Source organism: Lepidochelys olivacea (assembly GCF_965140295.1).
Source record: "Lepidochelys olivacea isolate rLepOli2 genome assembly, chromosome: 7".
In the NCBI taxonomy this organism is placed as follows: domain Eukaryota; kingdom Metazoa; phylum Chordata; order Testudines; family Cheloniidae; genus Lepidochelys; species Lepidochelys olivacea.
Genome location: NC_140417.1, coordinates 57767824 through 57794921, shown reverse-complemented (window position 1 = coordinate 57794921; position 27098 = coordinate 57767824). Strand labels below are relative to the sequence as shown.

At 47.3% G+C, this 27098-nt stretch overlaps 1 protein-coding gene across 3 annotated transcripts in view; it reads left to right on the top strand.

Moving 5' to 3' along the window:
* Positions 1-13249: 13249 nt before the first annotated feature.
* The window catches only part of WASHC2C (WASH complex subunit 2C), a 53763-nt gene continuing 39914 nt past the window's right edge, over positions 13250-27098 (top strand). Inside the window, exons 1-11 of one of the 3 annotated variants that reach the window (XM_084635582.1) lie at positions 13250-13409; positions 15095-15259; positions 19015-19080; positions 20705-20878; positions 21608-21701; positions 22120-22178; positions 23155-23208; positions 23978-24079; positions 24919-25006; positions 26336-26404; positions 26881-26996. In XM_084635582.1, coding sequence (XP_084491708.1) covers positions 13317-13409; positions 15095-15259; positions 19015-19080; positions 20705-20878; positions 21608-21701; positions 22120-22178; positions 23155-23208; positions 23978-24079; positions 24919-25006; positions 26336-26404; positions 26881-26996 — 1080 coding nt within the window. In that variant the 5' untranslated portion in view covers positions 13250-13316. The remainder of the gene's footprint in view (positions 13410-15094; positions 15260-19014; positions 19081-20704; positions 20879-21607; positions 21702-22119; positions 22179-23154; positions 23209-23977; positions 24080-24918; positions 25007-26335; positions 26405-26880; positions 26997-27098) is intronic. The other 2 variants (XM_084635581.1, XM_084635580.1) reach the window with 2 other exon arrangements.

Below are 27098 nucleotides of genomic sequence, written 5' to 3'. Positions count from 1 at the left end.
TTGGTTTTTATTTAATACCCATTAGCTCACTGTGTAATAACACAGGAGCTCTTTTTTACAGGATGCTCATAGTGAGCAGATTGGTTTTGGGTAAAACAAAAGACTCCCTCAGTGAGTACTGCAATTGAATACTCCTGATCCTGGTAGGTGGCTTGCTGTAAAGAGGTCTTGTTTCAGAATGGCGAGTCCATTCTTTTTTGCTTTTTGGTGGCGGCTAATTCTGCTAGGGTCAAAGGCAGCATGACAAGGGCATTCCTGTTTTGGGTGACAGTGGAGTCGGAGCACACACCCAGCAATCAGTCTGGTTTATTAAAGTAGCAACATGGTGCGCAAGTAAAACAAAGAAGTTATGCTCCCGATATGCACAGTTCGGAAATAACAATACAGAGAATAACAACATTACCCAACTAGTTATTACCGGAGTTTTTTTAGCCCAGGGTCTCCAGTACCTGGGTGGGCCCATTTTGGCATTAAGGTGCCTGCTATTTGTGTCTTTTAAACAGTAGCTTTAGCCCGAGATCATCACTAGATGAGGAGTCAGCAGGTTGGACAGTCCACTGTTCTGCTGACGAGAGGGCGGGTACTGCCTTCAGACGAGAGTGATGGATCCAGTTTTTGTGTCCCTCGACCTTTGCCGCCGTATGGGAGATCAGCAGGACGGTATAGGGTCCTCTCCACTTTTTTTGGAGAGGCTCGTCTTTCCAGGTACGAACAAGCATGGAGTCGCCGGGCTGTAAGGAGTGGACAGGAGAGTCCAAGGGGAGAGGCTGGGAATCCTTAGTATACCTGTGAAGAGACAAGAGAACAGCAGACAGGGAACACATATACTGAGACAAAAAACCATTACCCAACTCCCATTCCCCTGACAGAACCAGTGTGCCATTCATAGGCCATGCCCTTCCAAACGTAATTTCAAAGGGACTAAGCCCTAATTTACCCTTTGGGAGAACGTGGACATGGAGCAGGACGAGGGGCAAAGCATCAGGCCACCGCAGTGAGGCCTCTTGGCACACTTTTGAGAGATGTCGCTTAAGGGTCATAGAATAATAGAATATCAGGGTTGGAAGGGACCTCAGGAGGTCATCTAGTCCAACACCCTGTTCAAACCAGGACCAATCCCCAATTAAATCATCCCAGCCAGGGCTTTGTCAAGCCTGACCTTAAAAACTTCTAAGGAAGGAGATTCTACCACCTCCCAAAGTAACGCATTCCAGTGTTTCACCACCCTCCTAGTGAAAAAGTTTTTCCTAATATCCAACCTAAACCTCCCCCACTGCAACTTGAGACCATTACTCCTTGTCCTGTCCTTTTCTACCACTGAGAATAGTCTAGAACCATCCTCTCTGGAACCACTTCTCAGGTAGTTGAAAGCAGCTATCAAATCCTCCCTCATTCTTCTCTTCTGCAGACTAAACAATCCCAGTTCCCTCAGCCTCTCCTCATAAGTCATGTGTTCCAGACCCCTAATCATTTTTGTTGCCCTTCGCTGGACTCTCTCCAATTTATCCACATCCTTTTTGTAGTGTGGGGCCCAAAACTGGACACAATACTCCAGATGAGGCCTCACCAATGTCGAATAGAGGGGAACGATCACGTCCCTCGATCTGCTCGCTATGCCCCTACTTATACATCCCAAAATGCCATTGGCCTTCTTGGCAACAAGGGCACACTGCGGACTCATATCCAGCTTCTCGTCCACTGTCACCCCTAGGTCCTTTTCCGCAGAACTGCTGCCAAGCCATTCGGTCCCTAGCCTGTAGCTGTGCATTGGGTTCTTCCTTCCTAAGTGCAGGACCTGCACTTATCCTTATTGAACCTCCTCAGATTTCTTTTGGCCCAATCCTCCAATTTGTCTAGGTCCCTCTGTATCCTATCCCTGCCCTCCAGCATATCTACCACTCCTCCTAGTTTAGTATCATCCACAAATTTGCTGAGGGTGCAATTCACACCATCCTCCAGATCATTTATGAAGATATTGAACAAAACCGGCCCCAGGACCGACCCTTGGGGCACTCCACTTGACACCGGCTGCCAACTAGACATGGAGCCATTGATCACTACCCGTTGAGCCCGACAATCTAGCCAACTTTCTACCCACCTTATAGTGCATTCATCCAGCCCATACTTCTTTAACTTGCTGACAAGAATACTGTGGGAGACCATGTCAAAAGCTTGGTAAAGTCAAGAAACAATACATCCACTGCTTTCCCTTCATCCACAGAACCAGTAATCTCATCATAGAAGGCGATTAGATTAGTCAGGCATGACCTTCCCTTGGTGAAGCACTTTCCTCTCATGTAAGTGCTTCAGGATTGATTCTTTGAGGACCTGCTCCATGATTTTTCCGGGGACTGAGGTGAGGCTGACTGGCCTGTAGTTCCTAGGATCCTCCTTCTTCCCTTTTTTAAAGATGGGCACTACATTAGCCTTTTTCCAGTCATCCGGGTCCTCCTCCGATCGCCATGAGTTTTCAAAGATAATGGCCAATGGCTCTGCAATTACATCCGCCAACTCCTTTAGCACTCTCGGATGCAACGCATCCGGCCCCATGGAGTTGTGCACGTCCAGCTTTTCTAAATAGTCCCTAACCACCTCTTTCTCCACAGAGGGCTGGCCATCTACTCCCCATGTTGTGATGCCCAGCGCAGCAGTCTGGGAGCTGACCTTGTTAGTGAAGACAGAGGCAAAAAAAGCATTGAGTACATTAGCTTTTTCCACATCCTCTGTCACTAGGTTGCCTCCCTCATTCAGTAAGGGGCCCACACTTTCCTTGGCTTTCTTCTTGTTGCCAATACACCTGAAGAAACCCTTCTTGTTACTCTTGACATCTCTTGCTAGCTGCAGCTCCAGGTGCGATTTGGCCCTCCTGATTTCATTCCTACATGCCCGAGCAATATTTTTATACTCTTTTCTGGTCATATGTCCAACCTTCCACTTCTTGTAAGCTTCTTTTTTATGTTTTAGATCCGCTAGGATTTCACCGTTAAGCCAAGCTGGTCGCCTGCCATATTTACTATTCTTTCGACTCATCGGGATGGTTTGTCCCTGTAACCTCAACAGGGATTCCTTGAAATACAGCCAGCTGTCCTGGACTCCTTTCCCTGTCATGTTAGTCCCCCAGGGGATCCTACCGATCCATTCCCTGAGGGAGTCGAAGTCTGCTTTCCTGAAGTTCAGGGTCCGTATCCTGCTGCTTACCTTTCTTCCCTGCGTCAGGATCCTGAACTCAACCAACTCATGGTCACTGCCTCCCACATTCCCATCCACTTTTGCTTCCCCCACTAATTCTTCCTGGTTTGTGAGCAGCAGGTCTGATTAGTACGCTCTACTACACCACTGGCTTGCGGTCTTCAGGGCGTATGGAGTTTCCAGGGGATCTGTAAGGCATTTGAGATGCTTTGGATGATTTTTGATGTGAAGTATGTCCTGTTGTCAGATTCCATCCACAGTGGGAGTCCAAAGCGAGGAATGATCTCCTTAACAAACTTGAGGGCCACTGTTCTGGCAGTGCAATTACGGCATGGGAAGGCTTCTGGCCATCCGCTGAACCGATCCACTAAGATGAGGAGATATTTGAACCCTTGGGTCCGGGGAAACTCAATAAAATCTATTTGCCACACCCGTCCGGGGCCCGGAGTGGGTTCTAGGGCAGCTGGTGGCACGGGATGTCCCGGTTGGGGATTATTCTTTTGGCAGACTAAGCAGTCCGCTTGTACCTGGGCAGCCAGGGGTCAGAGTCCGGAAGTGATAAAGTATTTTCCCATTAGTTGGATAAGTGCTTTCCTGCCAGCATGAGTGGTTTGATGTAGTTTCTGCAGCACCGGCCGGATCAGGCCCTTCGGTAGGAGGACCTTCCCTTCCAGGGAATGGAGCCATCCCTCCTTTTCCCGGAGACCGAGTTTGTCGGTTAGCTGTCTCTCCTCCCCAGAGTACTGAGGGGTCGGAAGCTCCCCCACTGATGGGATAAGGGCATGCATATGGGCGTTCTCAGCCTGAGGGGATGTCAGGGTGGCAGCATGCTTAGCCTCTTTATTTCCCCGGGCGTTACCCCTGGCTACATCTTGATCTTCCCTTTGATGGGCTTTACAGTATACCACCGCCACTTCCGAGGGGAGTTGTACGGCTTCTAGGAGCCGGAGGATCTGGGGCCCGTACTTGACTGGGGAGCCTTGGGCTGTCAGCATTCCCCTTTGCTTCCATAGGCCAGCATGAGCATGTAGCACCCCAAAAGCATATTTTGAATTGGTAAAAATGTTGACCCACTTTTCTTCTGACAGTTCGAGTGCACGGTTCAGGGCTACTAGTTCGGCCAGCTGGGCAGAGGTCCCTGCGGACAAACCTTCGGCTTCCACAGTGTCATGGAGGGTCACAACAGCATAACCCACCCTCCTTTGCCCATCTATTACAGTACTGCTACCATCAGTGTACCACTCATAATCTGCATTTGGGAGGGATACATCCTTTAAGTCCGGACGGCTGGAGTACTGGGCATCTACGATCTTTACACAATCATGTTCCTGTTCCTCAGTCTCTGGTAAGAGGGTGGTGGGGTTAAGGGAGGGGCAAGACGGTAAGGTGACTTCAGAGTTCTCTAGAAGTTTGGCCTGATATCTAGCCGTCCGAGCCTGGGTGAGCCAAAGGCCTTCCTTTGCATTCAATGAGGCTCAGGCCATATGAGGGGTATATATTTGTACTTTTTTTTTAAGGTTAGTTTCTCAGCTTCTGCAAGCATCAGGGCTGTGGCTGCAACTGCCCGTAGGCATGCTGGCCATCCCTTTGCCATTTGGTCCAGCTGCTTAGACAAATAGGCCACGGGACGTCTCCATGCTCCTAACAGCTGTGTGAGCAGTCCTCGGGCCACCCCCTTTCGTTCATGTACATACAACTGAAACGGCTTAGAGAGATCCGGCAGGCCCAGAGCCGGGGCTTTTATTAACTTCCTTTTTAAGATTTTAAATGCCCTGTCGGCCTCTGGGGTCCAATAGAAGGGGTCATGATCTGCTCCTTTTACACAGTCGTACAGGGGTTTAGCTCTGGGATTCATATCCTGAAAAAGCCTGCCATACCCAGAAATGCCCTGAGCCATTTATGATTACTTGGGGTAGGAACTTGGCATATAGCTTCCTTCCTTTTGTTTGAAAGCTGGCGCTCCCCTTGCCGTATGTGGAACCTGAGGTACCGTACCTCTGGGAGGGCGATTTGAGCCTTACTCCATGCTACCCGATATCCCCGGAGTCCAACAAAATTCAAGAGGCTCACGCTGGCTTTAAGGCAGGGGGTTAGGCCAACAGTGGCAATTAACAAATCATTTACATACTTTTCCTTGCTCTTACATTGACTTTCTGTGTGACCTTGGGCAAATCCCTCACTTACAATTACAAATCCCTCACTTACAATTACATACCTTTCAGGGGTGTTGTGTGGTTGAATTAAAGATTGAGCTGTGGTAGAAGTGCAATGTATTATTTCCCGAACATACAGTGTTAGTTTCTGTGACAAAGTATTAATCTGATATTCACCTTTACAGATTCTTTTAAAATGTATAACTCTTATTTTACTCTAGATTCAACAGATTCCAGGCCAGGTTTTGTTCCATAAGGCTATGGTTTTACACTGAAGTGGGTACTTTTGATCTAGAGCAGACAGAGCCAACACAGTTTGAAAGTTCAGGAGGCAATGGTGATTCAACAAAGTTGGCATCAGCTGGGTAAGAGTCTTGGTGGTGATGATCGTTTTAAAATCTTCCACTAGAAAGCAGGGCAAGCGGAAGATGTACTCTAGATTTTAGATTCTTTGAGGTCCTTAATAGCCTGGAATGTGTATTAAACATACATAAAAGGAAATAGACTGGTCTGTCAGTTGCCACTGTAAGCTATTTTTCCTGCAATCATCTGGGCATATAAGGAACAGTGATGTGTTTAATGAGTCCTGATACATGGGGACATTTTTAATTGATATTGTCTAATCAAAATCTGCCTGTCTATGACACCTAGGTCAAACTAAAAAAAAACAATTTACCTAATTTTGAATTCCTCTCTGATAAGTATGCTATTAGACCAACAGGTGATAGTTCGTGTTATTGCTTCTTTTTGCATGATGCAACAGACAGCTGTAAAAGAAAACACAGGCTGAAATCAAACAGAAAGAGTCCTTTGTGTTGACTTTCTGAAAGTTCTGTCCACAAATAGGGCAATGGCAGGTAGTGGAAATGTTTCAAAGGCTCTGCTTTTCCCTTCAGAGGGCATGAAGTTGGCCTACTGTGTTAGCAAATTTTTACACTTTGTGCCTTCAGAGTGAACCAGATTGCACAGGGGCAGCAAGTTATATACCCTCATGGTGCCTGGGCTCCAGCAATATTCAGGGCCTGGGGACCTGGCTCCACCAATGTTTGGGGCGGGTCTCTCCCTGGGCCCCGGAGCCGGCAGCTCAGGCTGACTCTGCTCTGCCGGCTCCCCACATCAACTGCTGCCATAGGGTCCTAGTTCCCCCCATTCACTAATGGCAGGGCAGGCTGCCCTTACCCTGCCATTCCACCCCAGCCCTAAGCCTCTCCCACATCCCAAACCCCTCATCCCCAGCCCCAGCCAGAGCCCTCATCCCTCTGCACCCTAATCCTCTGCCCCAGCCCTGAGCCCCCTCCCACACCCCAAACCTCTCATCCTCAGCCCTCACCCCTGCACCCCAACCTATCCCCAAACTCCCTCCCAGAGCCTGCACCCCTCACCCCTTCCTGCATTCCCACGCCCTGCCCCAGCCCGGAGTCTGCACCCAGCACCCAAATTCCATCTACAAACCTGCCACCCCTGAGCGTCAGGTATTTTAAAAAGCATATCCAGGGGAGGGCAGGGCTGATTTCTTCTCCACTGGAAAACAACCAGCAAGGCCCTCAAATCTGAAGCTACTTGGCAAAGGGATGACACTATTGTTCAGGAACAAAGTACATAAATATAGGCCCCAATCCTATACTGAAGTCATAGAGGCTCTTTGCAGGTGCAGCGGTTTACTGACATCGAGCTTATTGGCTCAAGGGCATACTGAATGAGATTGAAGATTAACTGAACTTACCAGAGACAGCCTGCTCCATTACTTAATGTTGGAGAGCATGGAGAGCACTGAAAGCCCATGAAAATTATCTTAAATCAAACACAGCCTGACTAATCTAATTGCCTTCTATGATGAGATACCTGGCTCTGTGGATGAGGGGAAAGCAGTGGACGTGTTGTTCCTTGACTTTAGCAAAGCTTTTGACACAGTCTCTCACAGTTTTCTTGTCAGTAAGTTAGAGAAGTATGGGCTGGATGAATGGACGATAAGGTGGATAGAAAGCTGGCTAGATTGTCAGGCTCAACGGGTAGTGATCAATGGCTCCATGTCTAGTTGGCAGCCGGTATCAAGTGGAGTGCCCCAAGGGTCGTTCCTCAGGCTGGTTTTGTTCAATATCTTCATTAATGATCTGGAGGATGGTGTGGATTGCACCCTCAGCAAGTTTGCAGATGACACTAAACTGGGAGGAGAGGTAGATACGCTGGAGGGGAGGGATAGGATACAGAGGGACCTAGACAAACTAGAGGAATGGGCCAAAAGAAATCTGATGAGGTTCAACAGGGACAAGTGCAGAGCCTGCATTTAGGACAGAAGAATCCCATGCACTGCTACAGACTAGGGACCGAATGGCTAGGCAGCAGTTCTGCAGAAAAGGACCTAGGGGTTACAGTGGACGAGAAGCTGGATATGAGTCCACAGTGTGCCCTTGCTGCCAAGAAGGCCAATGGCATTTTGGGATGTATAAGTAGGGGCATTGCCAGCAGATCGAGGGACGTGATCGTTCCCCTCTATGCGACATTGGTGAGGCCTCATCTGGAGAACTGTGTCCAGTTTTGGGTCCCACACTACAAGAAGGATGTGGAAAAATTGGAAAACATCCAGCGGAGGGCAACAAAAATTGTTATGGACATGGATTATGGAACACATGACTTATGAGGAGAGGCTGAGGGAACTGGGCTTGTTTAGTCTGCAGAAGAGAAGAATGAGGGGGGATTTGATAGCTGCTTTCAACTACCTGAAAGGGGGTTCCAAAGAGGATGGATCTAGACTGTTCTCAGTGGTAGCGGATGACAGAGTGAGGAATAATGGTCTCAAGTTGCAGTGGGGGAGATTTAGGTTGGATATTAGGAAAAACTTTTTCACTAGGAGGGTGCTGAAACACTGGAATGTGTTACCTAGGGAGGTGGTGGAATCTCCTCCCTTAGAAGTTTTTAAGGTCAGGCTTGACAAAGCCCTGGCTGGGATGATTTAGTTGGGGATTGGTCCTGGTTGGAGTAGATGACCTCCTGAGGTCCCTTCCAACCCTGATATTCTATGATTCTATCATTCTGTGATGTGTCTAGCTTTACATTCTTGTTTGCACAAAGCATTATTGTGAAATCAATGGGAGTTTTCCCCGATTAAAGGACTGTGTAAAAGCTGAGCAAGGACTTGAGGATTTGGGCCATTTAATGTATTAGTAATAATATTTATATGGCACTGAACGTCTTCATATCTAGGCACCATGTTCCATTGATGCACAGTGTTGTGCAGCATACCCACCACCATAACTAGCTCATGGACCTTCTCCTGCTGCACTGGAATCTTGTCTCTTGTATGGCATAGGATTTCAAACATGCATTTCAAGGGCCCTGAGTGTTTCCTTGATCATTCTCCCTAGTTATTCAAATGCTTGCTGTCCAGGAACTGCAGGATTGGGTTAATCAAATAGAGGTACAGCACACAGGCTAAGCAGCAAGGCATGTTAAGGAAAAGAGTCAACATCTCTGGAAAAAGATATAGGGTTGCCAGGTGTCCAATTTTTGACTGGAACACCCAGTTAAAAAGGGACCCTGTCTGCTCCGGTCAGCACTGCTGACCGGGCCATTAAAAATCCGGTCAGCGGCGTAGCAGGGCTAAGACAGGCTCCCTGCCAGTGGGAGCTGTGGGGGTGGCGCATACTGACGGGGCAGTGTGCAGAGCTGCCTGGCCGCGCCTCCACATAAGAACCAGAGTGGGGACATGACACTGCTTCTGGGAACCACCTGAGGAAAGCACCGCCCGGAGCCTGCCCCCCTCCCAAACCCCTGCCCCAACCCTGATCTCCCTCTCACCTCTGAACCCCTCAGTCCCAGCCTGGAGCCCCCTGGCCCCATCCTAGAGCCTGCACCCCAAACTGGAGCCCTCACCCCCTCCTGCATCCCAATCCACTGCCTCAATCTGAATCCTTCTCTTGCACCCTGAACTCCTCATTTTTGGCCACACCCTGGAGCCTACACCCCCAGCCGGAGCCCTCACCCCTTCCGCACCCCAACCCCCTGAGCCAGGGTGGGGAGAGTGAGTGACAGAGGGAGGGGGGATGGAGTAAAGGGGGGGCGCTTTGGAGATGGGGTGGGGCCTAAGGGAAGGGGCGGGGTGGCGGAGGAGAGGCGGGACAGAGGGCATTCAGTTTTCTGTGTGTAGAAACTAGGCAACCTTAAACAGACGTGCACCTGTGCAAGGGAGAGTGTGGACACTGCCACTTAGCCAAGTGTGTTTTTTCTCTCCGAGTGCTTGGTCCTGGGGAGGGTTTGTTCTGGGTTGGGAGGGCCATGCTGTGGTAATTGGGCCTACAAATTTACCTTTGTTGTAAGCTCAACTGTAAAAAGTGATTGAAAGTTCATAAGTTGTCACACTGACCAGTTATATAAAATCATTTAAGAAAAGCTGTATGAAGGAGTCAGAAAGACTGAATTAATTTAAACAGAAAGGGTTTTACTGGTATAATTCAAGGACTGTGTTAAGATCATGCCTAGCAAACAAGAATAGCGTGAGACCAGAAGTCAATGAACCAAAATTGGCGTATCAGAAATTAGGCCTAACCGATGGACAAAGTAATCAGGGGATGGCCTAATCTACCTGTCACTCCCTTTGGGGTCTTACAAGAAAGGCTCTGGGGGGCAGGCTGGCTACCATGAGCCTGGCTGACTGAAAGACAAAAGGGGAGGAACTGAGCATCACTTTATGGTTGCCACCCCCACTGTCTCGTGGGACCCTGGACTGTCTTCATCCTGATCGTGAGAGATGTCCTGACCACACTGGGCCAGAGAGAGGGACCCAGGTGACACCATCACCTCCACTAAATCCTGGCTAAATCCTGAACACCAGCAGGGATGTGAGACATTATCTATACACGCATGCTTCCTCCAGTGTGTCCTTTTCCCTTCTGTCTAGTAAGAGTCTGGCTTAGCTGGCCAAGACTGTACACATTGCAACACTGCTGTGAGCCTGTGACCAGAAAGAGGCAACTAAAAGCTATGCCCTAAACAGCCTGCTGCTGGTACAAGTTTGCCAGGTCTTGGAGCGGTGATAAGACGGTGTGCTGTGTCCCACGTTTCTCCAGCAGTGAGAGTCAACACCAGAGTCAGAAGCTGCATTTCTGTCTTTGCTGTTCTTTCCTCTCCCCTTTTGTGTGGGTTCATCTTAAAGGAAGCAGGATCAGACATTAACAACAGCAGCTCCAGTCCCTCTCAACTAACTTCTTCTCAATTCCCATGAAGGACAGTTTTTACCACCTAAAAGACTATCAAATAAGGAAATTTTCTGTATAAAATTTTTCTCCAGCTAAATGGAAAGGGAACAAGGGATGTCGTTAAAACGAAAGCCTTTATGTAGTACTTTATATTCCAAATGCTTTAACTGTTTATCCTTCTTTTCTGTATCTGTAAGAAAAGGTTAAAAAAATTTTTCAAAGTGCATTTGCCATGTATACCAAACCCTGAAACTTGTTTATTTAATGGTGGACAGTTTTGGGTAATGTAAAGACCTTTGATGCTTTGGGCCCCTTTATTCCATCTAAATTAATACAACAGCCAGCACACCTAAGCCAGATTTTCAAAGGAGTTCAGTATGCTGAGCTACTTTACAGATCTGAAAAAGAAAAGGAGTACTTGTGGCACCTTAGAGACTAACCAATTTATTTGAGCATAAGCTTTCGTGAGCTACAGCTCACTTCATCGGATGCATACTGTGGAAAGTGTAGCAGATCTTTTTATATACACACAAAGCATGAAAAAATACCTCCCCCCACCCCACTCTCCTGCTGGTAATAGCTTATCTAAAGTGACCACTCTCCTTACAATGTGTATGATAATCAAGTTGGGCCATTTCCAGCACAAATCCAGGGTTTAACAAGAACGTTGGGGGGGGGGGTGGGTAGGAAAAAACAAGGGGAAATAGGTTACCTTGCATAATGACTTAGCCACTCCCAGTCTCTATTCAAGCCTAAGTTAATTGTATCCAATTTGCAAATGAATTCCAATTCAACAGTTTCTCGCTGGAGTCTGGATTTGAAGTTTTTTTTTTAACCTGTCATTTTACAGATCGGCCATTAATTTTGGTGCCTAAATGGGAGCTGAGTGTTTAGGAACCTCTGGCCCTAATTCTAGTTTAGGTACTGAGCACTTCTACTAGTTGTTTTCTAAATACTTGCAATTCTGTGGCAGGCAAAACAGCCAAGAATCTCCATGCTGAGTCCGCTCAGTCTCTCAGAGCTCAAAGCTGTAAGGAAGCCCAGTAGATTACTAAGTGGCGGGACATGGGTATACTGTTGGCTAATGTAGAAGTGTTGCCAGGCTTGGAGTCCTGGAATGAAATGGGATCACCTTGTTCAATGTGTGTTAAAGATCCCAACCCACTGGCTGGATCATACAGGACATGAGTCTAGTGCAGCTGTCAGCTATTGACTGATGCGAAGGCCATGAGGATCAATGGGAGTCTTTCTTTCCTGTGACTTCAGGGGGTTTGGGGATAGGCCATGCATACTGTATGCTGTAGAGGACCATCCTGGCCTGGGGGTAAGGTGGGGACGACGGACTGCAGGACACCAAACAGACCTGACCTCTAGGATTTTGTGTATTTCCCTGCTAAACAGGGCTCTGGCTCCCCCTGCCATTAACAAACCTCTAGCTGCTGAATCCGCCTGAACACCCACCTGGTGCCTGGCCTCCCTGCGGTCCTTGTGTCCCTCTAGCGGGATGAGAGAGCCCTGGAGGGGCTGTAGGGTGACCAGGTGTCCGGTTTTCAACCGGAAAACCTGGTCGAAAAGGGACCCTAGCGGCTTCGGTCAGCACCGCTGACAGGGCCGTTAAAAGTCCAGTCTGCAGTGCTGCGGCACTAAGGCAGGCTAGTCCCTACCCGTACTGGCTGGCACTGCACTGCACTGCGCCCCAGAAAAGGCCAGCAGGTCGGCTCCTGCGGGGGGGAGGACAGGGCTCTGCACCCTGCCCCTGCCCTGAGCACTGGCTCTGCACGCCTGTTGGCTGGGAACCAGCCAATGGGAGCTGGGGGGCGGGGCCTGCAGGCAACAGTGGCACATGGAGCCTCCTGGCCCCCCTGCCTAGGACCCAGACCTGATGGCTGGTTCTGGGGCACAAGCAGTGCGGTGCTAGGACAGGCAGACAACTTGCCTTAGCCCCCTTGCTGCGCCGCTGACCGGGAGCCACCTGATGTAAGCCCACGCCCCAACGCTGAGCCCCTGCCCCAGACCTGAGCCCCCCCAAACCCAGAGCACCCTCCTGCACCAAACCCCTCATCCCCAGCCCCACCCTAGAGCCTGCACCCGCAGCTGAAGCCCTCATCCCCTCCCGCACCCCAAATGCCTGCCCCAGCCTGGAGCCCCCTCCCACACCCTGAACCTGACATTTCTAGACCCACCCCGGTTAGAGCCCTCACCCCTCCTGCACCCCAACCCCCTGCCCCAGCCCAGTGAAAGGGAGGGAGGGAGAATGCAGTAAGTGGGGGGGTGGAGCCTCAGGGAAGGGGCGGGGCTAGGGTGCTCGGTTTTGTGTGACTAGAAAGTTGGCAACCCTAAGGGGCTGGGATGTGCCAGGTGAAAGAGCCCAGGTGAGTGATCCCAGGTGGGAGGTGAATGCAGGGGGTGGATCAAGCCCGGTAGTCTGCAAGGTGTCAGTAATCCCCGATGTGGGGGGGGAGATGATCCCTTGGCGGGGGAGGGGGAGAATCAGTCCTAGCTGGAGGGTCTGGGGTGGATAAGCCCCTGTGGGAGGGGACGGCAGGATGGCTGCAGTGAGCCCGGCGGGGGCGGGGCCAGTGACGAGGGAGGCGGATCAGTGAGCCCGGCGGGGGAAGGGGCGGGATTAGTGACCCTGGGGGCGGGGCTGAGTTGAAGCGCTTCCGTCCAGTATCCGGACGCAGCGGGGTCCCGTGGCGGGCGGGTCACGTGATCGGGCTCAGCTGACGGCCAGCCGGACGGGCTGACAGGGGCAGGGCGCAGGCGCTGCCCGGGCTCCACCATGGAGCGCGCGGACCCGGTCTGGGAGCGGGCCTGGGCCCTGGACGAGATCCGCAAGGGCAGCCAGAGCTGGTCGCTGGCCGCGGACGCCGGGGTGAGCGTTGGGCGGCGGCGGCGGCGGCTCGGGGCCATGGGCGCGGCTCCCGGGGGGCTGGCGGCGGGGGTTAAGGGAGGTGACTGGTGAGGGGAGGCGGGGGGCTGGTAGGTTGAGGTGAAGCGGGTGGCTGATGAAGGGGGCTATAGGGGAGGTGGGGGCGAAGGGGGTGGCTGGCTAGCGAGAGGTGAAGGGAGCTATGGGAGAAGGTGGGGGGCTGGCAGGGGGTGGCTGGTGAGGGAGAGGTGAAGGGAGCTATGGGAGAAAGTGGGGGGCTGGCAGGGGGTGGCTGGTGAGGGAGAGGTGAAGGGAGCTATGGGGACTGGTGGGGGTCTGGCAGGGGTGGTGAAGGGAGCTATGGGAGGCTGGGAGTGAAGGGATGGCTGGTGAGGGAGAGGGGAAGGGAGCTATGGGAGAGATGGAGGAGATGGTGGGATGGCTGGTGAAGGGGCTGGCAGGGGGAGGTGAAGGGAGCTGGGGGGGTAATGAGAGGTTGTGGGGGAGGTGATTCCCCAGGTGGACTTGCTTTCAGCCTCTGGACCCTCCTTAGCCTCTCCAGGCACCCACTTCCCTCTCCCCATGCTGCAGCTGCACCAGGGGGGCGTTCCCCAGGTGTTTCTCATTGCTCACCGATGGGGGCCAAGCCTGCTTCTTACTGGCCCCCTGTGGGGGCCAGGGTCCTCAGGCAGCCTGTATCCCCCTTTAGCGGGTGCAGTCAAGAGGGTCTTGGCAGTTGGGAGCAGTGGGGTGCTTGTGGTGGGGGCAGGGCCCAAGGGCTGAGCCAGCTGTGTTCCCCAAAGCTAGCTGCAAAAGTAGGGGTAGGCTCATGGATCGGGGGGAAGGGGAGGTCATATGCAAGCTGGCAGTGGGGCTCTTTGGGCAGCTGCCTCTAATGAGGGGTGTGTTTCTCCTGTGCTGTGCGGATTCTTGAATATATGGACCCCCCTCTGCAGTCTGGAAACCCAAACATGGCACTCGGGTGCTAGTTCCCAAGAGCTGGTGAATCCCTCCCCTTTCCAGAAGTACAAACAGAAAATGAAACTGATCTTGCTCTCCACACTGAGGGCCACTTTCCCTGTGAATGGGGGATGGGCAACCCACAGATGTCCTGAGAGCTCTAGAATTTCCCATTTCCCCTCTTTCCTAATCCCCTCTGTGACTTTCTCTCCCTCCTATCTGTTCAGTGCATGTACGAGTAGTAACAGGTTCAGCGTTAATTACCTTCAGAAATTTCTCAGGTTGGCAGCACACCTAGGATGGTGCTGTGGAAAGCTGCCATCCTGGGGTTTGCCCTCACTTTCCCATGTCACATCGAGTCCTCATGGAATCATAGTGTGACTAGGGCCTGGTGGGGATGCTATGGTGAAAAGAGAGGGATGTGATGCCACTTTAAATCCAACCCCTCAGCAAATCAGTGGTGGTTTCTGCTATTTTAATACTCTTATTTTATGAGCTGACCCTGTGTGAACTGCAAAAAATAAACCACAAAAATAATGGGGTGGGGCGGGGGGAAGTCACAAGAACAATTAGAGTATTAGTGACTTGAGTCAGGAGTTCTCCAGTCTAAAATATTTTTTTTGTCACTTTCCTGTTTTTAATTCACTTGAATGAATTGCTGTGGCCTTTTTATTGTGACTAAAGTTATCTGAAATTCAACACCACTCTCTTATGTGTTTTGTAAATAGCTTCTTCATTTTCTGCAAGAGTTTTCCCAGCAGACCATCTCCAGGACGCATGAAATTAAAAAACAAGTAGACGGACTGATTCATGAAACCAAAGCCACAGACTGTCGCCTACATAATGTCTTCAGTGACTTTCTTATGTTGTCCAACACGCAGTTCATTGAAAATGTGAGTGCACCAGGATCTAACAGGCTTAGAAGCAAGTGATATAGTTTGGAGTATGTTAAAATAGAGAGCATTTCTCCTAGATCTCTATTGTTTGATCATTTTTGTTTGGCAACCCTGTAACTATTGGTGGGGTGATGTATTGTTTCTGATGATTTTGTCTGTTCAGAAGTCACTTCTCTAAATTATGCCAGAAATATTAGGCAAGTTTGTGGTTCTGGTTTCTTTACACTGTATTTTCTGTTACGGAATGACACTATTGGTGATCGCAGATGTGAACATCAGTGTTTCAGTACAGTAAGAAGTTGGATGTGAAAAATGTTGGCGTTACACACTTAACTACTAAGTGAGTAATGCTATAACAATGAATCGCTTTAATTTCTTTAGGCATTCTGAAGTGCTCTGCACGCTGGCAGATATTTTGCCTTGATCAACATTGTACTCAGATTGTGCTTGGCTTACATAAAGCAGAAATACTTTTTTACTGTAAGGGCCTTTGTACAGGGACAAAGCAGTGGAGAATCAGGCCCTGGGCATCTTTAGATACTGTGATACCTAGCTGTGTTGTGCTGCATCATAATGCTGCTGTGTAAGACATTTAAAAGATGATATTGTGGGTGCTCAGTGTATTTGAAAATGTGGTCCAAATTGTCTCAAGTTGGTTGCCCAAAAATTGAAGTACTCTGAATCGGGGGCTGCTTCTAAGACCTTTGGCCTAACCTTTTCTGTGCTTCAGTTACTAATCTGCGAACCAGTTTAACGTCTTACCAGATGTTCGTAGCTAGGTTTGGCAAGCTGGTCAATTGACCGTCCCTTATTTGATCATGGTCATGTATTCCAGCAAGTGTCCTGATGTAGGCAGCAGCCTACCTTTTTGATTGCATCATCAGTGCACATGGTGGTTTACAACGCACATTAAATAAGTTAAGACAGTCTTTGCCTGAAGAATTTACAGTCTAAAATGACTACACAAATGTGCAAAAATTAATTCAGAAGAGAGTGGGGGAGGGAGAGGAGGGTTCATAGAATCATAGAATATCGGGGTTGGAAGGGACCCCTAAAGGTCATCTAGTCCAACCCCCTGCTCGAAGCAGGACCAATTCCCAGTTAAATCATCCCAGCCAGGGCTTTGTCAAGCCTGACCTTAAAAACCTCTAAGGAAGGAGATTCTACCACCTCCATAGGTAACGCATTCCAGTGTTTCACCACCCTCTTAGTGAAAAAGTTTTTCCTAATATCCAATCTAAACCTCCCCCACTGCAACTTGAGACCATTACTCCTCGTTCTGTCATCTGCTACCATTGAGAACAGTCTAGATCCATCCTCTTTGGAACCCCCTTTCAGGTAGTTGAAAGCAGCTATCAAATCCCCCCTCATTCTTCTCTTCTGCAGGCTAAACAATCCCAGCTCCCTCAGCCTCTCCTCATAAGTCATATGTTCCAGACCCCTAATCATTTTTGTTGCCCTTCGCTGGACTCTCTCCAATTTATCCACATCCTTCTTGTAGTGTGGGGCCCAAAACTGGACACAGTACTCCAGATGAGGCCTCACCAATGTCGAATAGAGGGGGACGGTCACGTCCCTTGATCTGCTCGCTATGCCCCTGCTTATACATCCCAAAATGCCATTGACCTTCTTGGCAACCAGGGCACGCTGCTGACTCATATCCAGCTTCTTGTCCACTGTCACCCCTAGGTCCTTTTCTGCAGAACTACTGCCTAGCCATTCGGTCCCTAGTCTGTAGCGGTGTATTGGATTCTTCCATCCTAAGTGCAGGACCCTGCACTTATCCTTATTGAACCTCATCAGATTCCTTTTGGCCCAATCCTCCAATTTGTGTAGGTCCTTCTGTATCCTATCCCTCCCCTCCAGCGTATCTACCACTCCTCCCAGTTTAGTATCATCTGCAAATTTGCTGAGAGTGCAATCCACACCATCCTCCAGATCATTTATGAAGATATTGAACAAAACCGGCCCCAGGACCGACCCTTGGGGCACTCCACTTGATACCGGCTGCCAACTAGACATGGAGCCATTGATCGCTACCCGTTGAGCCCGACAATCTAGCCAGCTTTCTACCCACCTTATAGTGCATTCATCCAGCCCATACTTCCTTAACTTGCTGACAAGAATACTGTGGGAGACCGTGTCAAAAGCTTTGCTAAAGTCAAGAAACAATACATCCACTGCTTTCCCTTCATCCACAGAACCAGTAATCTCATCATAAAAGGCGATTAGATTAGTCAGGCATGACCTTCCCTTGGTGAATCCATGCTGGCTGTTCCTGATCACTTTCCTTTCATGCAAGTGCTTCAGGATTGATTCTTTGAGGACCTGCTCCATGATTTTTCCAGGGACTGAAGTGAGGCTGACTGGCCTGTAGTTCCCAGGATCCTCCTTCTTCCCTTTTTTAAAGATTGGCACTACATTAGCCTTTTTCCAGTCATCCGGGACTTCCCCGGTTCGCCACGAGTTTTCAAAGATAATGGCCAATGGCTCTGCAATCACAGCCGCCAATTCCTTCAGCACTCTCGGATGCAACTCGTCCGGCCCCATGGACTTGTGCACGTCCAGCTTTTCTAAATAGTCCCTAACCACCTCTATCTCCACAGAGGGCTGGCCATCTCTTCCCCATGTTGTGATGCCCAGCGCAGCAGTCTGGGAGCTGACCTTGTTAGTGAAGACAGAGGCAAAAAAAGCATTGAGTACATTAGCTTTTTCCACATCCTCTGTCACTAGGTTGCCTCCCTCATTCAGTAAGGGGCCCACACTTTCCTTGGCTTTCTTCTTGTTGCCAACATACCTGAAAAAACCCTTCTTGTTACTCTTGACATCTCTCGCTAGCTGCAGCTCCAGGTGCGATTTGGCCCTCCTGATTTCATTCCTACATGCCCGAGCAATATTTTTATACTCTTCCCTGGTCATATGTCCAACCTTCCACTTCTTGTAAGCTTCTTTTTTATGTTTAAGATCCGCTAGGATTTCACCGTTAAGCCAAGCTGGTCGCCTGCCATATTTACTATTCTTTCGACTCATCGGGATGAGTTCATTAAAATTTCATTAAAATTCCTTTCCTAACACAGAGAGAAGATTTAACTTAATTTTTCTTTTCTTTTTTTGTAATGTTTAGTCTTGAATCAGTTCACATTTAAACGCTAAGCTGACATTGCTTAAAAAAAGGTAATAATGATCATTCCTGTTTTTAGAACTTCACCTTATTGTGTGTTACATTTTTCTGAGTTAAAGTAAATCAGTTAAGTAACTTGTTTTTTTGTAATTAGGCATAAGGCTAAGCCTATTGGAGACCATAAAGTCTTACTCTTTTGTTACTGTTCTAATAAATTAGTGCTTTAAAATATTTGACCATTTGTGATGTTTGATCTGTCAATTTACCAGTTATTTTTGGAACAGCCAAATGCCCAACCCTATTCATAAAATGGTTTTGGAATTCACCTATGAAAGGTGCTACAGGAGTACAAAATATTTTCAACTAAACTGTAGAAAAAATGCCCAGTCTTCTAATCATGCTAAATTAATACATGTGTTTTTTAAATAAATGCATTAGACAGTTCTAAAATAGCATCATGCTGAATCTCTCAGATGTAAATGATCGTGTTTGTCTATTTCCTGGAAAAGTAGTGGGAATAGAGTCTCAATATGTTAATGAATTTTTCTATACCTTGTGGACAGTATCTGATTTTTTCATCATCTGCAGCAGAACGTTATATTAATTTGAATCAATTCTCTTGGATCCATAGAGAGTATATGATGATGAAGTGGAAGAACCTATTCACAAAGCTGAAGTAGGAGACAAAGCAGAACAGGTTAGATGACTTATATTATTACGAGTGATGACACTGTGTTTGGAGCTGTGGAAAACATAGAAGAAGACACAAGTTTGTTTTTTTTTTTTTTTTTTTTTTACTCCCAGGCACTTGCAACTTAGAGGCTGAATCTTGTTTACGTTACTCTTGCCAGTCCACCTGTTGGATGACTTGAGTCTCACAACCCTAAAAACTCAGGAGCACTATTGAGGACTACTGGTGTATCGTGACTTCAAGCCCAGAGTCTTGTGTCCAGTAGCCAAGCTTAAATTCTAGTTTTCTAAGTGCAACACATAATTGTAGCAAAAGAGGCAGGGGGCTAAACACTCTTCACAAATCCTGGAGTTGTGACTAGACACAGGATTGTGTCTGGAATCCTGTAATGGTGCAAAGCCAGGAAGTCCTTTCTTCATTTGGTAATTAAATGCACTTGGAAGCTAAAAGATCTCTTGTATTTTGGGGTTGGTAAAATGGAATTTAATCTGCGATAGAATCGAATACATCTTTTCATCAGTTTTAAGCTTACCAAAGTAGTTTGTCATTTTAACTACAGTGAAACAGCTCTGTTGAGAGACCGCAATTTTCAGTCTCACTGCTATGACATATTTCAGAGTAACAGCCGTGTTAGTCTGTATTCGCAAAAAGAAAAGGAGGACTTGTGGCACCTTAGAGACTAACCAATTTATTAGAGCATAAGCTTTCGTGAGCTACAGCTCACTTCATCAGATGCATATCGTGGAAACTGCAGCAGACTTTATATATACACAGAGAATATGAACCAATACCTCCTCCCACCCCACTGTCCTGCTGGTAATAGCTTATCTAAAGTGATCATCAGGCGGGCCATTTCCAGCACAAATCCAGGTTTTCTCACCCTCCACCCCCCCACACAAATTCACTCTCCTGCTGGTGATAGCCCATCCAAAGTGACAACTCTTTACACAATGTGCATGACAATCAAGTTGGGCTATTTCCTGCACAAATCCAGGTTTTCCTCACATCCCCCCCACCCCCATACACACTGGCTATTACCAGCAGGAGAGTGAGTTTGTGTGTGTATGGGGGTGGGGGGGATGTGAGGAAAACCTGGATTTGTGCAGGAAATAGCCCAACTTGATTGTCATGCACATTGTGTAAAGAGTTGTCACTTTGGATGGGCTATCACCAGCAGGAGAGTGAATTTGTGTGGGGGGGTGGAGGGTGAGAAAACCTGGATTTGTGCTGGAAATGGCCCGCCTGATGATCACTTTAGATAAGCTATTACCAGCAGGACAGTGGGGTGGGAGGAGGTATTGGTTCATATTCTCTGTGTATATATAAAGTCTGCTGCAGTTTCCACGATATGCATCTGATGAAGTGAGCTGTAGCTCACGAAAGCTTATGCTCTAATAAATTGGTTAGTCTCTAAGGTGCCACAAGTCCTCCTTTTCTTTTTGCTATGACATAGTTGAACCCACCATCAGAGGTGGAAACCATACCTCTATGCCACCAAGGGATCTTGAAGGTAGCTGTATTGAGAGTGGGCTCAATGCTGATTTGGAGCTAACCTCCTGCAGTTATGTTTGACAGTGAAAATGACTTTGGCTAAAACTAAACAGAAATACGGTGTTTCTGTTATTTAAAGGAGAAAACCCGGGAGCAAAAAGAAGCAGATTTGATTCCTAAAATCCAGGAAGCCGTGAACTATGGGTTGCAAGTGCTGGACAGTGCTTTTGAGCAGCTGGACATCAAAGCAGGCAATTCAGACTCTGAAGAGGAAGAAACTAATGAAAGGGTAGAACTAATACTGGAGCCAAAGGTAAAGAAACCTGCCTTTGGGGAGCACTGGGCTTGAATCTTATCTCATGTACACCAGTGCAAGCTGGGAGCAATACCAGCCACGTTGGTTATGCTGGTGTAAAACTGATACAAGTTGCATCAGAATTGGGCCCATTGTTTGGGGCTGAAGTGGCGGGCAGCAGCGCCCCTTGCTGAGCTATCTCTGGAATTGTGTAACTAGCTCTTATGTCTTAGAGCCAACCAGATAGTAGTTGTATGTACTTGCAAAGAGTACATAGAAAAAGGCCCTGTGCCCTTTTCTGTGGGTTTTCTGGTGCATGTTGAAATACAAGGGGTAGTTCGTATTGATGGGTTTGGGAGGGGGGCACATTCAGTTTTGTGTGGGGAGGCGGTCTTAATGAATGTGAACTCTCTCTCTTTTTTTTTTATTGAGTCCCTTTATGGGGTTCAAAGACAGTTTAATTGATAGAGACACGATCTCCATTGGACCAGCGAATAACAGCCCTAACCATCAATTCTAGACCCAGGACTCCAACCTAATACTTGTATTCTTCCAGTCTTCACAAGCATTATTCAGCACCTGATTTGGAACTGAAAACTGTTTTGGGACTAATGGTCTGCGTAGTGTTGGGGTCTTTAGAGGGGGGAAAAAAAAAAGTGCGGTATTGTTTTGAAATAGGAACTGTAAAGTGTCTTCTCCATGGCATAGAGATATAAACAAAACCCAACCCTCTTTGTCTCTTTACAGGATCTCTATATTGATAGGCCTTTACCTTATTTAATTGGCTCCCAGCTGTTCATGGAACGTGATGATGTTGGGCTGGGGGATTTCTCTAGCGAAGGTTTGTGCGGGCATTGGCCTTATTTATGTTGGTAACTAGTTCCTGGCTTATTGCTTTGGCTCATGTTGAAGTGAATGGCACGGATTATGTTGTGTGTTGGTGATTTTGGTGACTGATGTACTAAGGGGGGGCGTGCATGCACCATATCAGCTACCTGCTAAGAGCTTAATGTTACAGCGAACTGGCCAAGCTTAATGTGACTGAGTGCTCAGTGCTTACAAGATCTGAGGTTTGTGGGCATGGAATGGAGGGATTATCATAACCTGTGCTTTTCAAACCAATCTCTCCTTTACACAGTGTTTAATTCTCCATTTACGATGCTGTAGGGTAGATGTCTGTGTTCTGAAGGCTGGAAAGCTGCATGTGTCACTGTGCTGTCTGAACTGAGCTCTCTTTTCTGTTTGTCATTTTTGAATAGAAGGGTCAGTAGACAGTGATCGTGGGAGTGTAATTGACAGTGAAGAAAATGATGAAGAGGTAAGAGGGGAAGATAACTGTCTAAGCTCGTTGGGGCAGGGGCTATCTTTGTTCTGTTTGTACAACACCTAGCATAGTGGGGTTCTGGTCCATGACTGGAGCTCCTGGGTGCTATGATGATACAAATAATTTTTTGCATAAACACTTGGGCTTCTTGATTATGTGATTGTATGATGGCCTCATTATTTAGAATGACGTTTTCCACTCCAACATCACTAAAGGGTCAAATCTTTTTTTTTTAAATTGTATGTTTTATCTGTGATGCAAGTATTTTACATTGCTGTTCTTGTGCGATAATTTTTCCTGAAACAAAATCTTTTCAATAGAGCAATAAAGAGACAGTAGTTCTAATTTTGCTGCCTATATTGAGCCATGCATATTTGGCTGAAGTATTTTCAGTCTAATCACTTATTGTTGAAAGGACAGAAAGTTAGATCTTCCCATGGCTTCCCACGAGCTGCAGGTATATGCAATGACCCAGTATGGTGACAAGATGAACAGAAACCCCATTCATTGCTTACTCTGTCAACCTGCTTGTCTCTACTGATTATGGTGAACCATAACTTGTGGTTTTATACATTTACTGTATCACATCTTTTGCATCTGACAAGCTATGTCTGTAATGTGTACATTACAGGCACCAGCTGTGTGCTAATTAGTGGAAGCATACTCTCTGCTCCTGAAAAAGTTTTGCTTTCTGCATTTTATAAGACTGGAGCTTTCCTTCTGAGCCAGACTAAAACTCCTATTAAAATATGTTGAACATTTTTCTGAAACAAAGCCTTAAAAACTCTTGTGCATCAGTCATGGTCTGTAGTGCCTAGTTATTAGACTGCTGGAAAGCAAGCCGAATAGGTGCAATAGGCTGTTTTCGTGGTCAGAACTGCTGCAGGCATGGAATTTTAAAGCGTTCTACCTTAGGCACATAGCATGACTGTGTGCATTGTCTGTTTATCAAATTGCTTTTGCATTCTAGGAATCAGATGATGAATTTGGAAACCCAAGTGAGGACGATCAAAAGCCAGTAAGGGCAAGTACTGTGGAATGGAACAAAAGGCTGTCTGATGTTTAAATCAAGATTGGGTGCTTTTCTGAAAGACCTGCTCTAGGAATTACTTTGGAGAAGTTCTTTGGCCTGCGTTAGAGGCCAGACTAGATAATCACAGTAGTCCCTTCTGGCCTGGGAATCGATGTATCTATGTGCTGTACGCAATGGAGATGCAAGGGAGAGGAGATAGATAGGATTTTGTAGGGACAGCTGGTCAAAGTCTAGGTTAAAACACGAATCGTGTCATCTTTCAGATATCTTGTTTGTGTGCTCAGCATGTTTGGACCCAATGACCCTTGGTTTGGAGGTGGGGTGGGGTGTGGGTGAATGCTTTAAAAATGAAGTAAAGCCCACTTGCAGTTCAAGTCTAAACCTTCAGAAATGCACAATGTCACAGATAAAACAGAAAAGGCAAAGTAGATAGGGGATGAAGCAGAAGGGAAGCTGGAAGGTAGAAACAGAGGTAGGAGGGGTATGTGTAATGGTGAGGATACTGTCCTTATGATCAGATTTTTTTTGTCATCTCTCTTCCCTTTAGTTAATTGGAGGACCTGTCTGTTCGTGCTGGGCCCAGGGATAATATGCAGCATTACTTGGGGCTTAGAACACTTCCTTCCCTGTCATCCCTACCCCCCAAAAATCATACCCTGAAAACTAGTTAAATGTTCTTGTAAGCAAATTCAGTTCAGTCCGCTGGCCCTTCTTTTTCTGGCTGTAACAGATAACAATGACTTGTGTTGTTGCTTTTCAGAGAAGGACATTTGTGAGTGATGAGGAGGATGGGTGTGACCTCTTTGGTGACTCTGAAAAAGAGGAAGAGGAGGAAGAGGACTTAGAAGAAAACACAAGGCCGGTAAGGAATGAGGCATAATTCCCTCTTGCGGGTGTGAAGGAATTGAAATACTATCAGTAATGTGAGTAAATGAGCAAGCACAGTGATGGCTAGGAGGTCTCTGGCACGGGGTGTAGCAGAGACTGTTGAGGCTCCCTTCTAGCATTATTGCCTGTTCATGATACCTCTTGGGATGCCAGAGGCCCAGGTTGGCTCCAGAGCCACCTCTGTAGCTGTGCAAAGTAGCTTATTGTGCTCCTACATGCAAATGTTGTCTGTCTCACTCTGGGGACTGCCCAAAAGCAAGGTGGCGGCTTTAAGAGTTTTGAAGAAAAGTAGGAAATGGCTTGTGTTCTTGCCTCATGACCCATTAAATTACCTGATATTTTAAACTTGCATAATACTTTCTGTCCTGCAGGATTCCAAAGTGCTTCGCAAACCATTGGCATACAGCCCTATTGAAGCAGTGCTGCCTCTGGTGTGGATCATGGCATCCAATAGGGGAAGGGAAGTGATTAGCTCAGAATATTGGGACAAAACCCTTCCTCTTACACACAGTGCTAGGACGTGAGCTCCCTTCCCTAAGGATCTGATCTGAACCCCCTTCCTATCCCATGCGCTAGTGGGGTTGAAACTCTGTGGATTAGCCTCAGATGAAGGAAGGGCTGATTGATTCTGCTGGCATCTGTACCTGTGTGTTTACAGGTATCAAACCTGTTGCTTGCGCTGCTAAACTGTCCCCTTGGGTAATGTTCTTATCTCTGCCAGTAAGGGGTGAGCCAAACACTCATTGAGACATAAAATAGGACTTCACTGAAAGGAATACAATGTTTTCTTCCTTCTCCTTGTTGTACCCTCAGAAAAAGAAAAGACCAACGTCATTTGCAGATGAGCTGGCAGCGCGGATCAAAGGGGATGTGCCTAGCAAACAAGATGAAGAGCAGTCCTGTAAGCTACTCTTTTTAGTACATGTCTGTGGGGAAGTGCTAGGGTCTTGAGGTTGTTTGAGGAGTTCTTTGTAATAGTACAATAGTATTTTCATGTGTGAGTGCGTTTTTCATGAAAGCAAATAGCATGCGTCTGTCCTCTTGCAATCAAGGACAAGTAAATGATACAGACAATGACATTCTAATAACACAGCATTTGACAATGGGGTTCTAAAGGGGTTCTGGCCAGGAGTAGGTATGAATGTCATGTTGGAATTTGTATGGAGAACCAGTAGAGTCCTCCAGTCAGGAATAGGTTAATCCAGCGGTCCCCATCTTTCTTGTGGGAATAGCATAGCCAGAAGACTCTGGCAAGCGCCGGACACCCTGCCGCCGAAATGCCGCTGCTGAAAACCGGCAGCGGGAAGAAGCATTGCCACCAAGAAAACGGCAACGCTTCTCGGCAGCATTTTGGCGGCGGGGTGTCCTGTGGGTGCGCAAAAATGCCCTGGCGGGTGCCATGCCACAGGCCCTGCACTGTGGACCCCTGGGCTAATCACTTCTCCACTTCCCTGCAGATTAGGTCAGGAAGGGGATTCTTGCCTTGTCTGCTCCCCACATGGTGAAAAATTGTGCATTGGTGTATGCGCATTGTTTGACTGTTTCATCTGACTTAGGGGGAGACGCTGGCCACTAGCCTCTTCCCCTTCTGGCTGTTCTAAGAGTGAGAGAAACAAAATATTCTAGTGCTTTAGTATGTTCAGGCTTTTAAATAAGACCTAACCTGTCAATATCACTTGTACTCAGAGAAATCTTCCTTACTGCTGGTGTGTGTTAGTCCCACCATAGACTAAGATTGTGAAAGATTTTTGCATTTTTACTCTCGACCATTTAGACCACCGGTTGTTGTTTTTCTACTTTGCTCAGCTTGAATAGTCAAACTAGATTGGTCCTTTTCATGCTTAATTTGAAAAATGTTCTTGTTTATGAAAATAAATAGAGGCATCTTCCAGATATACCCCCATCAAATACTTTTAAATTAAAATCTTTAATCTGTAAAGTGCCTGACATGTTGGGGCCCTGATATATAAAGTTTAAGTGCTACTGTAATAAAAAATGACAAATTTCTATTCACCTCAAGCTCTGAAAATGTTCACTCAATTGAACAATTGGCATAAAACTAATTTGCAGGGTTGCTTCAGGAAGCTGTGCAATGTAGAAAAATATACAAATGGGCTCTTGTTCTGACTCATGTTTTAAGATGCATTTATAGCAAACTGGCCTCCAGTAATAAATCACAAGAGTAAAGATGAACTCTTTTTAATGACCTCTTCATCTTTTCTTCTTCAAGCTCTGTCAGCAGAAATCAAAACGAAGAAGACTGTGAAAGAAAAGAAGGAAGTTAGAGTTCCATCAGACGGTAGGGCTTCCTCCTCTGCTCTGTAGCTTCTGCTTCTAAATTTGTGGGGGGCGGGGAGGGTCAGATCTTCTGGATAAAGTGATATATTCCAGAAACCCCACTTCTGCACTGTATCAATTAGCATCCTTCAGTTTATACGACTGGCAGTAAAGTAGCCTGTGTTCATGTCTGCACCAAGCAAGAGTAGAAATGGATATAGAGGAAGTTCCTTGCTCACACATGATCTTACTTGGCTTGGTCCAATTGCTACAGATCTCATGCTTAGTTGCTACAGTGATACGTGTAATGTCAGAACTTCTATAGAATAGACAAAGCTGATTTTTTTTCTTGTGCATGTATGTCTGTAAAATCAAAACAGGATTGTTACCATGGAGCATGTAGGTTATTTGGCCCCTTCTCTGTGATGCTTCCTGAGAATGCAGAGGAGTAGGCCCAATTAACAGCTCTCCTGCAGTATGCATGTGCTTTGTTTCTAGATGACGAGGATGACATCTTCAAACCTCCCGAGCTGACTGATGAAGACTTCTCGCCATTTGGTTCGAAGGGTGGCCTTTTCAGTGGTGGGATGGGACTCTTTGACAATGAGGAGGAGGTTAGTTACTGGTGGGGTAGAGGGGCACATGGATTCTTTCACAGATGTCCCCCTGAAAAAGGGATTGATGCTGTTGGAAGGTGAGGAGAGAGGAACTCTCAA